Below are 15,712 nucleotides of genomic sequence, written 5' to 3' on the forward strand. Positions count from 1 at the left end.
TCAAGTTCTTCATGGTAATCCTTAATTTTGTCCCTCTCCCCTATGGTGGGAAATTTCGACATCTATATAATATACAAGTTCTTAAACATGCACTACGTTTCTCGCCACGCGGTTACTTATCTTGTATACGTACACGTCTTGCCTCTTGCCACCCACTGACACCAAAAATATAATGCTTACCTAGATGATATCTTTTAATTTATATGAATGTTTAACGAAATAATATACAGCCTATGTCCACCCTGAAGGTCTATTCTAAATAATGGTGAAAGAATTTTTGAAATTGGATGAGTAGTTTCAGAGATTACCTCCTACATTCAAACTTACAAACTTTACCTCTTTATAATATTATTTTGTATGTGTGTGCATGTGCACATGCATACATGTAAACATCTGTCAAAAAGGTTCAATAACAAAATATATTGAAATTTAAATTACTAAATATTTGAATTTATAGTTAAGAAATTATTGGAACAACATTAGTCATTTATATGTTAATTTTAAAAAGACAAATTTATGTAATATTTTCTTTTATTTTGATATTTTTCATTGAAAAAAAAAATATAAAGTTGTTAATAAAACAATACTAGTAAATTAAAAATATTCTTTTTGAAATATTATAATGCTAAATTTATATATATGTACTAATTTTTGTAGGTATTTAGGCCAGTTAATTACATTTCTATTATTTATTTATATTTATGTTTTTTCTATTAGCAGAGAAAGTGATCAGGATGTAACAAAAGTTAAAATATATTAGTGGGAACTGAAAGTGCTGGCTACTGGATGTATGGTATGCCTTCTTGCTTCTATGGCTGGTGCCCTATTTACCATTGAACAGATTGAACTGATTCGCCGCTTGCGAAGCAGCGGTATTACAAAGGAACAAGTAGTACAAGCTTTTGAACAACTAGATCGGTTAGACATTGAATTGGGAAAGACCAATGGAAATAATGTACGTGGACAACATTATAGTAGCCCAACATCTACGTCATCACTTCACAGCACAGAGACTTCTACTCCTGATGCTGGACATAACAATAGTCCTTTGGGCATTACAATTACAAAAGTAACAAGCTTGCCTACAACCAGTCAAGTGCCGAATGGAATGTCTTCAAACTCTCTCAGGTCAGAAACAGTGCCATCTATGCAGCCAGCCTTTAAACAAGGTGAACAGTCATGTTCTCAATCATATTCTCAACCACAAAGTAATGGTACTTCCAATGATGGAATTTCAGATATAGTATCAACTATTCCGCCAAATGGCAATGTTTCTCCTTCACCCAATTCATCTATTACTTCCCCTACCTCAAAACTTCCAAGTGAGTTAACCATTATACCTCTCAGTAATTCATTAACCCAACCAACACAATCTGTTAGTGATGGCACAATTGTTAATAATCCAGCAATGTTTGCATCGAAATCTGAATCATCTGTTGGTGTACCTATTCAGTGTTTGATAAATCCTCATGATTTACTTCAAGATGAATGCAATGAAATGGAAGAATTGAAAAAGTAAGTAATATAATTGAAATGATCTTATACATATGTATTTACATGTGCGCGCGCACACACACACACACACACACACACACACACACACACACTATATTAAAATCATCACCAAACATCTTTGGCTGTTTAGATACATTTATTTGCTATATACTAATGTTTTCAACCTAATGCATAGGCCATCCTCATGTACCATACTTTTGGAATGTCCAAAATATAGAATATCAGAACATTAAATTTTTAAATATAAATTTAACATCCAATAACTCATAAAAGTAACATAAAAATTAAAAATTCTAACCAGAATTACCTTAAATTCTAACATAAAAGTGAAGTAAAAAAAAAGAAACTAAAGTTGTAAATTTTAAATACAAAAATATATCTTAGTAAATGTTGTAACTATAAATTTCTATTACTTTTAACAAGAACATGAATATTATGAAAGAAATGACAGACCAATAAACTAATTTTCAAAGAACACAAAATATTTACAGTACATTGATGTTTAAATATCTATAGATTTATTTACCATCTTTTGCAGTTTATAAACATTTTTTTCTTGTGTTGGTTTTTGTTTATAAGAAATTCACAATCATTATCTTGCAACCCTTCTTTCCAAAAGTTTCTTCTATTTATGCGCACAAGTTAATATTGTTATCTACATGTTCTGTGTTAAATCTCCACATTTTTATTTCCGATATTGTCTATTTTTCTATAAAAATTTGGGGACTATAGAAATTTCATTTAGATTGTCTGTCTTCATTTCTACGTTATGATTGAGTTCAGTTTTGTAACTCCTATTATAAGTTGTTTTATTGTAAGTCAAACATAAAAAGTAATGGTCATAAATGCATACAGTTTCCAAAAGTTGTGTATAAGTCTATTTAGGTATAATGTTGCTTTTATATAGTATGTGTGAATTGTAGTCAGAAAACAGCTCATTTCTGTGCTTACTAGCTGCATGACAATTTGCTACCTAACAAAATTACATAAATGATTAAAAAAAACACAAAATAGTTAACTATTAAAATAGAACCAATGAATCAGGCTTATTATACTGACAATGAATTTAATTTACTCTTTATTTGTCCAATATGCATTATTGTATTAATATAAATTGGACAAATAAAAAGTTAATTAAATTTGCTGTGAATATAATAAGTCTGATTTATTGGTTTTAGTTACTGTAACTATTTTTTTTGTAAAATTTGTAATACAACCAAGAAGCACTTATACATAAATGATAGTTTAATCTAAACAAGGCAATAACAATATTTCTGACCTCCTTTTACTTCTCTGGTCAGCATTTATATTTTATAAATATGTAAATAGTGCATATCCAGTGGAGCAACTACATTATCATTCTTCAAATAGCTTGTAAAAGAAGGTCAGAGGATTATTGCAATTGATTCATTTGTGTTAAAGTGGTCAGCTATGTAATTTGTTTTTTACGAAACAGCTTTTTACTTTTTAATTAAATTAATGAACAACTTGCATTTATATTTTTATAATTACACTTCTATATAATTTAATTTTAACACTTAAAATTTTTTAATTATTAGTTACAGAAATTCATTTATTTGATATTCTTAAAGAAAAAATATTTCTACATTTTTTGATTTGGAGGATCTTTAAACATCAAGAAATGCAAAACAAAATTTGAGGTTTTTCTGTGAGTGAAGTGTGGGTGGTTAGGTGGACACAATTTTGTTCACCCACTTTGAATCTTCATAACCCCTGTGCCTTTTGTCAAAAATTTCTGAAATTTTACAAGGTGGTTTGTCTGTTAGAGGAATTGATGCTATTAAATTTTGCTGGTTAAAGGTCAAGAGGTGGGAAGAAAGAGGGATGGTCATATCTCAAGTAGGGTCAAACTTAACGAAGATTTTAATTATTTGCATTTATAATTTTTTTTTTTATAAATCTTACCTCTAGCCTCAAAATTAAGCTTTTAGCCATTGTATAATAATTAATAATAATATAAAAATTTTAAAATAAAATATTATAACAGATGGCATCACATGCAATTTTAACTTTATTGTCTAGAAAGTTATGGAACTCATTTATTGAGATCCACAGACATGATTTGATATTTAAATTTACTTCATTTGCAACATTTTCAATTACCATAACTGATTCTTCATAAATAATTTTAAATTTTTAGTGTTTCAAGAGAGAGTAGAAATTAAGCTCAATACTCATGTATCATAATTTTTAGCTTTAAATGATTTAGGATGCAATTGCAGATGAAATTAAATGATAAATATAGGTAAGAATTAAATAAAATAATAAAAAAAAGTAATATAATTTAGTATTGCATTCCAGATTTTGCTAATATTTATTTTGATTTTTCCTCTGGATTATTTCCATTTACAGTATTTGATTATTTTCATATATTGACATTTAAATGTTTAAATCAACTGTTTTTAGTAAAATTGTTATATTTAAATAATGAAACTTTTTAATTTTACTTTTAAAAGTAATATATTCTTTTATAACACGTATACTTCTTGAAGTTATAATTTAACTTGCCAAATTTAAAGAATAAAAATTTTGATATGCTTGTGAAGTGTTTGCTTCGTCACAATATTTGGTGAATAATGCTCATATATTATTATTTTGCGATTTGTTAATATTTTTCACATATTATCCTTTCTTGTGTAGAAAGTACAATGTAGAATATTTATTTAGCACTGTTTTATCTAACAGTATTTGATGTTTTCTAATAAATTGGATCACACGCATATCCATATCACTGCTTACCTAAACATAACCACACATTCAATTTCTCCCACATATTATGCAGTGATGTATTGCTTTCCAATGCATGTTGTGCAGTGAAACATTTTCTTGGCATATTTGACTGTTTCACTTGATATTTCAAAAATGCACTAAAAATTAACAGTATGTATTTTTTCATGTGCTATAACTTTGTAATTGATAATGTTGACCTATTTTCATTAGGGGGCAATATCCCTCTTATAGAAGGGCTGCACCACCATTTAGCACATGTCCAACATATAGTAAGCATTAGTGAAAGGTCTATAGTGGTTGTCCTATTAGTTTTTGAAATGATTGGCAAGTGAAAATTTTGTCATCACTCTGTGTAAAACTAAAATTGCATGTATATATAATTTAAGGATAAATATCTTCAATTTTAAAGTTTTTATAGTTTGTTTCATAATTGTGAGTTATATAATGATCATCTTTATTAAAGGTCTGTTAAAGCATAATTTGTTTTAAAAATTTTTTCACTAAACTATTAAAGTTTTTTACAACAAAGAAATACTGCTTATAATTTTTTTTTGTTTTCTTTGAAAATGTATTATACTCTTTAAAATAAATTTTCCATATGATTTGGATAGTTTTATTTTACTATTACATTAAGTCATATTATGCATATTGTGGAAAAACTGAAGCAATGTGAAACAAAATCTTTTGTTTCACAGTATCTTTAAATCTTTATGAAAAATTCAAGCTATATATTACAGCATTTTTGCCAGAAAATCTTTTCTATTTATATTTATGAGTTCTAAATAAGTACTAATGCATTAAACCAAATGAAAATTTGAGTCTAGATTATAATCTAGATTCAAATTTTCATTTGGTTCAATGCTAAAATAATTATATCTTTATATAATAATTCTTTTCCTATCTGATTTGCATAAAATAATGTAAATTATGAATGTAGTAAATTTTTTAATTCAAATATATATACAATTCCAAACAATGCTTGTAGCAGATGATAAATTTCTGACCTGTAAATAGTATTTACAGTGTCAAACACAATACATTTTTTGCTTGACTTTTACTAAGATGATTACTTAAGAACTTAGAGGTTAAAATATCTAAGTTCTTAAACTTAGAATTAAATTTATAAGATTGTTATTTAACATTCAGATATTTAGATTATTGTGATTCTTTTAATACAGTAAATTAAGTGATACTGAAAATAATGTATGATTTTTATACTTTATTAGGAGGGGAGAAATGGCTATTTTGTCAGAAATTCGAAATTTTGTAATGAGATACAACATCAAGCAAACTATGATTGCAGAGATGACAAAAATGAGCCAAGCATACGTCAGCCGTTTCTTTCGAGGAGATATCCAAGACATGTCAGAACGCACCAAAAATACTTTCTATATGTGGTATTTAACATGTAAAAATAATCCCTGGAAATTAGGTACGTTGTTTTTTTGAAATTATCATTTTGTATTTTTTTACTTTAGCCTAATAATCTTTAATTATTTCTATTAATATTGTTAAACTTTTTAATGTCAACCTTATGTGTTTATTACAATTGACGAATAAAAAATGAAGGTGCACTTTTAAAAAAACAAGATTTTAACTTTTTGTAATTTACTTATTGATGGAAACAGAACTTAAAATTTTTGTTTGCAAAAGAGTTTGGTCAAATGAGTTCATATTCCTTTGTGTAAAACTATTTTTAATGATGATAATTATACTATAACAACTAGAGAAAAGAATATATTCACTTTATAAATTATTTTTGCTATGTATTGTACTATTGGAAATAAAATTGAAAGAATATTAAGAGGGAAATCAAGGATAGAACTCTTGGTACATGTAGAAATGGAAAAATCAACTGCACAAACATTAGGTTGTACAGAAGAATGAAAAGATAACCATGTGCTCGTTAATCCAGAAATGCATGCAATGTATTTGAGAGATCCACATTTTTGGATTTTTTAAAATTCAAAAACACCTGGTAAAGTAATTGCATTCCATATCCTCAAGCTGATATTTTTGATATCTTATTATCATGATTCTTGTTAAAACATGTTTCTTCTTACCAGGTTTAGTTAAAAGTTGTTTGCAGTGTATGTAGTGTTTAATAGATTCATTGCATGTACTGGTACCATACTTGTTTTTGTTTGTATATAGAGGCTTTGTCTAAGAAATTTGAACCAAACACTCTGGAAGATATAGAAATTATTAAGAATATTGTTTTGTGTAGCATGGAGATGCACAAAGAGGAATTGTATGATATTTCTGACACTGTTTTTTGTCAAATAATTCCAGTAAACAAAAAGGTATTTTTGTACACATAATTCAACAATCAAGAATTGTTACTTTGGGTTACATTTCATACCAATTTTCTAAAAATATTTCAGAGTAACAGTACAACAAAATTTCTTAGAAATAATACCTAAAAAGCAACAATAATTAACAAAAATATTCAGGATATCTGACAGATACATATGTGCTTGCATTATTAACAGCTCTCCATTTTTAAATAAACTTGAATATGTCCAAAGACACACATTAACAATGAACAATTTGGAAGTTGTTGAAATAAAGTATCTGTGACCAGTTCACTGTCAAAACAGAAAACTGTGTGGAATAGGCCTATATCTGATTTTCCATTTACAAGTCAGTGCAAGTTTTAACATAATAACTATATCTCCAACTCTCAGCTGAATAGAATGTTTTCAGTTTCCATTAATTTGTAGTTTGTGCTATTTAGTATTGGGAACTTTGCAAAAATATTGTAAAATGTAAAGTCAAATGAGAGGGTAACTAAAATAGAGAGTGTCAGTAGGATAAGTAAATACACAAGTAAATTAAAAAACAAATAGAAAAATAAATTTAATTTCAAATAAACTTTTATTTTTAAAACTTTTATTGTTTATTAAATTTAATAGTCTAAATAATATCTGTTCATTAAGAGCCTTGCTTATTTTTGATAAAACTGAAATTTATAGAAATACAAGTATTTAATAATATAGCAGTCATTTACATATTCACATATGTTTTTATACAGGTGCTGAAGTGTATTTATACAGGTAACTGGAATACACTATTATACTCTAGTTTGAAAGCATATAATAATTAAAATTCATATATTAAGTTTTTATGATTTCTGCATAATAAAATAAATAATGTAATTTTTTTTAATAAACCTAAAATATATAATCAAATAAGATAAAGACACTAATTGACACTAAGAAAAAAATATTCTATTTTTGTTAATAACTTAAATATTTATTTTGAAACAAAAACAATTCCTAGCACAACTGCTACACAAACTTTCTGTAGTTAACTTAAAATTACATTTAAAAAATACATGATAATTAAAAAAGAAAAAAATTTTAATTCTTGAATCAATGTCCTTGCCCTATTAGTTGACACAGCCTAAAACAAAAATCACTACATACAAGTTGACATTTAACCATCAACATCAATTAAATGTAGATAATTGGTATTTAATCCTATCTCCAGTTACAGTTATTTTTGGCATTGGATGTACAGTACATTTATTATTTGTGAATAAGTAATAATTCTAATATTGGATTCATTTTGTTTAAAAATAGTCTTTTTGTCATTGCAGCAATTCAAGATCATCTTTTGTATCTTCTTAATAATACATACATATTTGTAGAGATTTCCCCGAGAAAATATCTTTGAAANTTTAATTATGTCTACAGACTTTTTTTGCACTCAATTCAAGCTAGTTAGAAGTATATTCTCCCCTTTATTGTCTTCATATATTTTAATTATTTCCATCTTCTGACATCATCATCCATACAGACAGAGAAAAATCATTAAAGCAGTACTAATTGCTGTTTTTTTTTTTTGGTTGTAAATTGTTATTTAGAAATTTTATTTCACAATTTTCCAAGCAAACTGTCATATTGTATTAACTTTAGGTTTCCAGGAAGTTACACTATATGAGATGCCAATCTGTTACTAATCAGATTTGAATCTATTGCGCATTTAAACATGTAACATTTTTGAACATGAATTTTAAATACCATATTTACTTGAATTTAAGATGTATTTTTTCAAGTTTTAGTATCTGTGAAAATAGGGTGTCTTAGATTTGATGCAATACAGTAATACTTTGACTTACGCTACCCCGACTTACGCGAACCCGGAGTTACGTGATTTTCAAATCTTGTCGATTCGTCTTTTGTTTGAGTGCCACGCAACTCTTGATTACTCACTCCCCCCACACTATTGTTCAGCTTACATGTTCGGACGTGTCGTGCGAAATCGACACATAGCTACAATTTATTTTGTGTTATTTGATGTGAGGATCCGAATTCGGACTTTTCGTGTGTTTATATCATTTCACACTGTAGCCATAATTTCATTTGATAACTGTCAACTTTTACACCTGGGAGTTAAACATCTGCTAAGTTCTCAGGCGTAATAATGATGCTTTCTCAGCACCTTTCAACCTAATATCTCCGTTTCAACAATCCAACATGAAAAACAGAGAACAAAATGAGTCAGTCATCACCAGTTACTCGATCGGACCACTCAAGTTTTCCCTGTGCTAAAACTTTGGATATTTCCTCGCCTAATAACTGTGGAAACTGTCGTCCAGAACTATCTTCTTTTGTGATTTCATACAAGGTATTTATCGCCACGTGAACCTTATGTAAACTCTCTCTCAAATTGGGGAAAATGTAATATCTTAATATTGAATACTTATCAAATTGAGAAATGTATCTAACTGCAGCCCTAATGTATAGCCTATCATTAACCATTAAACAGTTGTTACGTTAAAGCGTCTATGAGTAGGTCACTTCCGGTGCGCTGTCTCTCCTTCTATCTAGACTCTGATTGCTCACACACGCAACCGCTCACACGCCCGAACGAAACGGTTTCTGTGTCTAGCCGTGAAGACACAGTGGTGTCAGTCCTGACGAAACCTGTCATTGCGATCTTCGCCGACGCGATGTCGACCCTTCGGTCACGTGGTGCCAAAGTATAGGGAGGCCCTTCGGCATTGTCACATTTATTTCTGTGTTTGTTATATTTACGGAGACTTGAGAGACTCTATGTGGTGATTTCTTGTAACCGTGAATGAATTGAAAGACGAGATAAGATTAATGAGAACATTTATTAGCTTACATACATCTGACTTGGATTTTACACAAATTGTGAAATTATACCCCGACTTACGCGGTCATCGCTCAGTCCCACCTATTGCGTAAGTTCGGGGTATTACTGTACTTCATACAGGGTTCCTACGCACCTGGAAAGTCAGGGAAAATCAGGGAAAGTCAGGGATTTTCATTATTTTTTGAAAAAGTCAGGGAATGTCAGGGAATTTGTCGAAAATTGTCAAAAAGTCAGGGAATTTGTCTCCTTAACTGTGTTGTTGATTTCGTTTGCTGAATATAGATGACCAATCATAGCCATACGCAGGCGGCAAGAAGTAATGCTGCAATCTTTAATAAGAAAATACACCAGAATTCATTTTGAAATGGTTTTTTTCATCGTTCTGAAGCCATATAATTTTACAGTTGTGGATTAATAAGAGGATAAACTACTTTTATGTAATAGTGTTTAATTTTTAATTTTAATAATTCGGCGATTATAAAAAGATGAAATTGTTTATTAGAATAAAAAATAACTAATTAAAAATTTGCAAACTTTTAAAAGTTGAAATCGTAATTTATTAGAATGTTCATTTCAAAATAGCTAAATAGATCGGTAAAAATCTGTAATTTAATCATTTTTCACGTTTAAAACATTACTACACAACATAAAAAATTATAAGTAGTTACCTGATGTTTACAGTAAAATACTGGCGCTAACTTGTTGTTGGCACAAGCTTTTTATATTCGTTGTTACGATTTTCCTTGAAAGTACTGTACTGCAAGCATATTTTTCCCCTCTCTTCCATTTTTTTCTGCAACTTCGATACATAGTTTAATAATTAGTTTAACTGNAAAATACTCCTAAAAATGGAAAACACTTAAGCAGCAGTAAAATTTATGCATAAATAAATTTATGATTGTAGTATTTGTGTTTTAATCCATTGAAGCTTCAAAGAAATTTGAAATATATACATATAAGTGAAGATATTTGTTTGTTTGTTTGCTACACACTCCTAGACTGAGACTGAGACTAAGAGTAAGCAGGCTGTCTGGTGACTTAGCCCTTGTGAAGCGGAAATAGAAGGTTGGGGTGGGTTGTGGTGGATAGTGAAGGAGGGGCGATAGCTGATAGGAAAGGTGTGAAGGGAAGTTGGTGGGATGGGATCCCATTGATGCCTTTCGTCGGCATTTATTGAAAAAACAAGACAATATACATTATACAAGTACAATATACAATATACATAACGGATGGATGGTATATGCTCGGGATTCATAGAATCACCTGGTTGCTACATAGGATAATCTGGTTTTACATACCCGTACGATGCGATAGACAAGATTATATACAACAGAATCCAATTTGGACAGCTGACATGTGGGCGGTATTCATAGCAGAACCGTTTTACATATGCTTATGATGAGAGATACCAGTACAGCAGAAGCCGCCTTAAACGATAAATGGCCTAGAACCAAATACCGAGATCACAAAGCATACAACATATATCAAAACAATGCATGTTAACAGATGAAGAGGTGCACCTCATGACATCAAGACACTCCGTTGTTTTGAAAGATTTCACAGTCCACGGTGAATTTTTCCAGTTGGTAGAAGTTCTTCTTCGTGGCACAGAAAAAGTCCCATGGTGGGGGCCAACTCTTGCCGTTGGAGACACAGTAGTAGTTTTTTAGTATTTGTCTTTGGCTTGTATACTTAGTGCAACTCAGTATGATGTGGTTGATGTTCCCGATCGACGTGCCATCACAATCACAGTAGCTGTCCGCCTTCTTTTTTATACGAGCCAAGTAGCTAGGAAGGTTCCCATGGCCGGTCAGGAGCTGCGTGAGACCATAGGAAGGTGAGAAGTAATCCATAGTGTTCCGGTTTGCAATGGAAGGTAGAAATTGGTAGGTAGTCCTGCCTATGCTAGAGTTGGTCCATTCTTGTTGCCAATGATCCATGATTTTGTTTTTGATGTACCTGCGGATGTGGCTTAGAGGGAGTTTGCTGAAGGTAGTCGACATTACCGCGTTGCCTGCCGCCCTTTTAGCAAGCTTGTCCGCTTGTTCGTTACCTGGCTGGCCAGAATGCCCGGGGGTCCAGCTGAAATTGGTGGGTCTGAGTTTGTTTAAATGTCTCGCTAGGTGTTGGATTTTAATCCCTGTTTCAGTCTGCTTCTTGCCCCCTTGTATGCTCCTTAGCACGTAGCGGCTGTCCGTAATGAAGATTATTGTGCCATTTATTTTTTTGATGTTTCTGTTGACGTAGGAGAGGGCCCTTTCCATTGCCCAGAGCTCGGCCTGATTGCTTGAGCAGAAATCAGCCAATTTATAATATTCCTCGTGTGCTGTGGAATTTAGACGGTTATTATAAACCACAAAGGCTGCCCCTGTACCCTTATCGCTTCTGGCCCCATCTGTGTAAACATGCCAGTTGTAGCTGGAGTGGTCTATTCCTTCATTAATGTGCGTGAGTATGGCGTCCATCTCTGCTGGGTGATTATGACTGGCAGTACTGGTTTTGTAATAGTCCACACCGTAGGCCTTAATTTGGTCCTTTATATCAGCGTCCTCTTGTGAGGTGTTGTTTCTGTCGGTGGTTATTTGGTTGTCTTCCTCGTTGAGGCGACTATTTTCCTTCTTGAGTGTCCTGGACCAGACCATACTGTTGATTTTTATGTGAATTGGTTCAATATTTGCGATGGCAAGGAGGGCATCTGTAGGTGCTGTGCGGTAGGCCCGGCAAATTCTGATGGCAAACGATCTTTGGGCCGAGAGCAGTTTCCTTTTATTGTGCACAATGTTGGCTCTGTCACCCCAGATTTGAGCAGCGTACAGAAGCGCCGGCTCAATTGCTCCTTTATAAATTAGTCTGCAGTTTTTCGTGCTGATCCCCCAAGAGTTTCTGGCGATGTGGTATAGCATGTTTGCTCTCTGCTTTACCTTTTTACAACACTCCTAGGCTGTCCAACCAATTGTTACAAAAGTCGGCAGTTATGTTCAATACTTCTAACTTACATAATGTTGAACATCCCACCCTAAAATATTGATCGGATTTCTATAAATCAATTAATATCTATCTACATTTGATTTGCTAATTTACATGTAGTGCTGTCCATTGGCAAAATATTTAACAAAATAATAAACTAAATATAATTCTTACAAAAAAGGATATAATTTTAAAAAATATGTATTACATTCATTTAATTACTGTGACAACAATATAGCATGAAATAGACTCGCTATATCGTTATTGAGACAGGTAGCATATAACACTTGCCTGAAGTGGAATCAAAAGTGTTACTCTGTGGAAAGTATAGTAAGTATATAACTATTTAGTTTTTCACATCTAACAACTTGGTTTTTTCATTTCTGAATAGTACTTTCTTAATTCTCATAAGTGCCCACCAGTAACCAAGTGGATAAAACTACCGAACACTGGTAGTTAGTCATTGGTTCGGGCATGCCCTGTGGAGTNTTAGATCACGTCATACATCTCTCACCAAAATATTGATGGATTTTTACATATCAATTAATTTCTGTTGATATTCGATTTTCTAACTTTACATGTAGTGTCATCCATTGGCAAAAAATTTAAGAAACTAATAAACTAAATATAATTCTTACAAAAAAGGATATAATTTTAAAAAATATGTATTACATTCATTTAATTACTGTGACAACAATATAGCATGAAATAGACTCGCTATATCGTTATTGAGACAGGTAGCATATAACACTTGCCTGAAGTGGAATCAAAAGTGTTACTCTGTGGAAAGTATAGTAAGTATATAACTATTTAGTTTTTCACATCTAACAACTTGGTTTTTTCATTTCTGAATAGTACTTTCTTAATTCTCATAAGTGCCCACCAGTAACCAAGTGGATAAAACTACCGAACACTGGTAGTTAGTCATTGGTTCGGGCATGCCCTGTGGAGTTTTCCACATCTGGCAGTGTGACATGTCCAGTAATCTGAAACTAATCACTCTCAAGCTTTGAATGTTCAAGCTTGAGAGTGTTAAAAAACTTAAAAAAAAAAAGTACAATAAATACAAGTTATAACATAACACCATATAAATATAAAAATAATTCTCCCAAATTGCCCACAAAAATTCAATATTTTCCACTAAATTTTCTACAGTTGCTTCAGTATCTCACTAAAATATTAAATTTAATGAGAAAGTGGAATCCATCAACTTGGCAACAATAATTACTGCTTGAATATTTTGATCAGTAGTCCAACCTAATACAATGTATTGATATCATGCAAATAAACAAATATTTTTCTTCCAAATGATTTACACCATTGAATTCATTTTACTTCCAATAATCTGACAATCATCTTAATTCACTCTGTTCCAGTTCCATATATATTGGATTACTGAGACTTGTACTGTCCTCCAAATTTCCTGCCAAAAATACTGTATTTCCTGCTAAATTTGCTACAGTTGCTTCAATTTAATTACTTAATTATTCTTTTGATCTAATTTTTTCAATTTCTTATCGTGGGCTTTTTAGAAAGAATTAAACACTGTATTTTGTATGCAAAAATCAGTTATTTTATATCTAAATAATATCAGAATAAATAGTATTAGTCATTATACAAAATTGTAGCAGCATAATTTAAAACATGAACTTGGAACATTTTAATTTCTATTAACTTAAAATGTTTCAGCAAGTTTTAAACAATACTTTTGAGAATTTTTATGGTAAAGGTGTCGAAAGATGAAATATTGCATAACTGATTTTGCTTATCAAACCAAAAATTTATTTCAAAATGAAATAATTGAACACTAGCCATATACTTCATAACATTCTAAATAACTGTTATATGAATAAGCAATCTGTAAATTAAAGTTATTCAAAGTTTAAATACTGACTCATTTAATTAAATATAACATTATTCATTTAATATTTTGTTTCAAAGGTGTTACTAACATGGCAGATCGTCCTTTATCGGAAAGAGAAAAGGTTACATTGCCAGTGGTAAACAATTGGTTCAACAATCGTCGGAAAGAAGCGAAAAAACAATTACGACAGCAACATGGTACAGAAATTTTTACTTAATTTTGTTGTAAATTTCATAATCTGTAAGCACATAATTAAATGTAAATTATATACATTTTTTATAAGTTGTAGAAATGTTATTACACTAGCTTTAATATAAAAGTTTAAATGCAATTTTAAAGCATAATTTCTAATTTTTATCTGCAATTTGAAAAAATTGTAGAACTATAAATTCCCACTGTTATCAGTCCTTCTGTCTATCTTTCATTAATCTTGAATGGAGTTAAATACATGAAAGTTGAGTCCAGATATAGAAACCTTAGGGGTAGGAGGCCCCAATTAACTATATATGAACATCTGATGCAAACCAGAAGTTAAATTATTTCAATTCAAAACTTTTCTCCTGAAAGGAGTTAATAGATGACTGACATGACTCTGTTAAAGGAAAAGTATGATGTACAGGGGCAAGTCGCTACTAATTTGAGGTGGAGAGCATATACTTTAAAATAAATTAATTAAAAATATTAAAAATTGCAGCCTGGCATTGTGATGATGTCACAATAAATAATTGCTCGTTTTATTTAGATTTGATTCAATTTCAATATATTCAGATATTTCTTAAATTTGTGACTTGCCAACATATTATTAAACTAGTCAAGATTGTAGTTTATATTTCAGTAAATGAAAATCATTAAATTTTTATTAAAATTCTTCAAAAAATTTGGAAATCAGTTCTTTCAATACTGAAAATTTTAAGTTTATGTAGGAAGTTCTACTGGTCAGTTTTCCAATGTCTTTAAGTAATTTCAATTTTTTGATCTTTTAATGTGTTTATCTATAATGGAAAATATTTTGTTCCTTTTTCTTGTAGCATTCAGTTTAGATTCTAATTAATGAGAGAGACATAAGAATGTACAAATTGATTACTTTTAGGTTTATTATGGAATTTGTTATATACTGAACCAAAATGTAATAAGCAGTCATATTTTATATTGACTTATATCATTGTATTTTTTTATACAGATCTCAGTAAAATTATAATTTGAAACATTTTTCATTCTTTAATTGATCAACATTAGTTTTTAACATGATGTAGTTCATGAGAAGATATTTGACAAATACAGGTAACCCCCGTATAACACGGTAGTTACGTTCCAAAAAATTGTCGTGTTATGCGAATCCGTGTTATACGAAACAAAGAACTAATACGAAAAGGAGGGTTAGGTTCCAAAAATTAAAAAACATGCTAGTATATTTTCATAATTAAGATAAATATCTTCATTAAAATTTTTTAAAGTGATACATATTAATATAAATTAAACAATGTTTTCTTC

General features: G+C 30.4%; 1 protein-coding gene across 1 annotated transcript in view; it reads left to right on the forward strand.

Moving 5' to 3' along the window:
- Positions 1-15,712, forward strand: part of LOC111636719 — a 69,247-nt gene that overhangs the window by 45,979 nt on the left and 7,556 nt on the right. Inside the window, exons 3-5 of the mRNA XM_023382022.1 lie at positions 718-1,515; positions 5,493-5,698; positions 14,299-14,418. Of these exons, the coding sequence (XP_023237790.1) occupies positions 791-1,515; positions 5,493-5,698; positions 14,299-14,418 (1,051 nt within the window). The 5' untranslated portion in view covers positions 718-790. The remainder of the gene's footprint in view (positions 1-717; positions 1,516-5,492; positions 5,699-14,298; positions 14,419-15,712) is intronic.

This window comes from Centruroides sculpturatus, unplaced genomic scaffold (genome assembly GCF_000671375.1).
Source record: "Centruroides sculpturatus isolate CEXI.00-Female unplaced genomic scaffold, Cexi_2.0 scaffold866, whole genome shotgun sequence".
NCBI lineage: Eukaryota > Metazoa > Arthropoda > Arachnida > Scorpiones > Buthidae > Centruroides > Centruroides sculpturatus.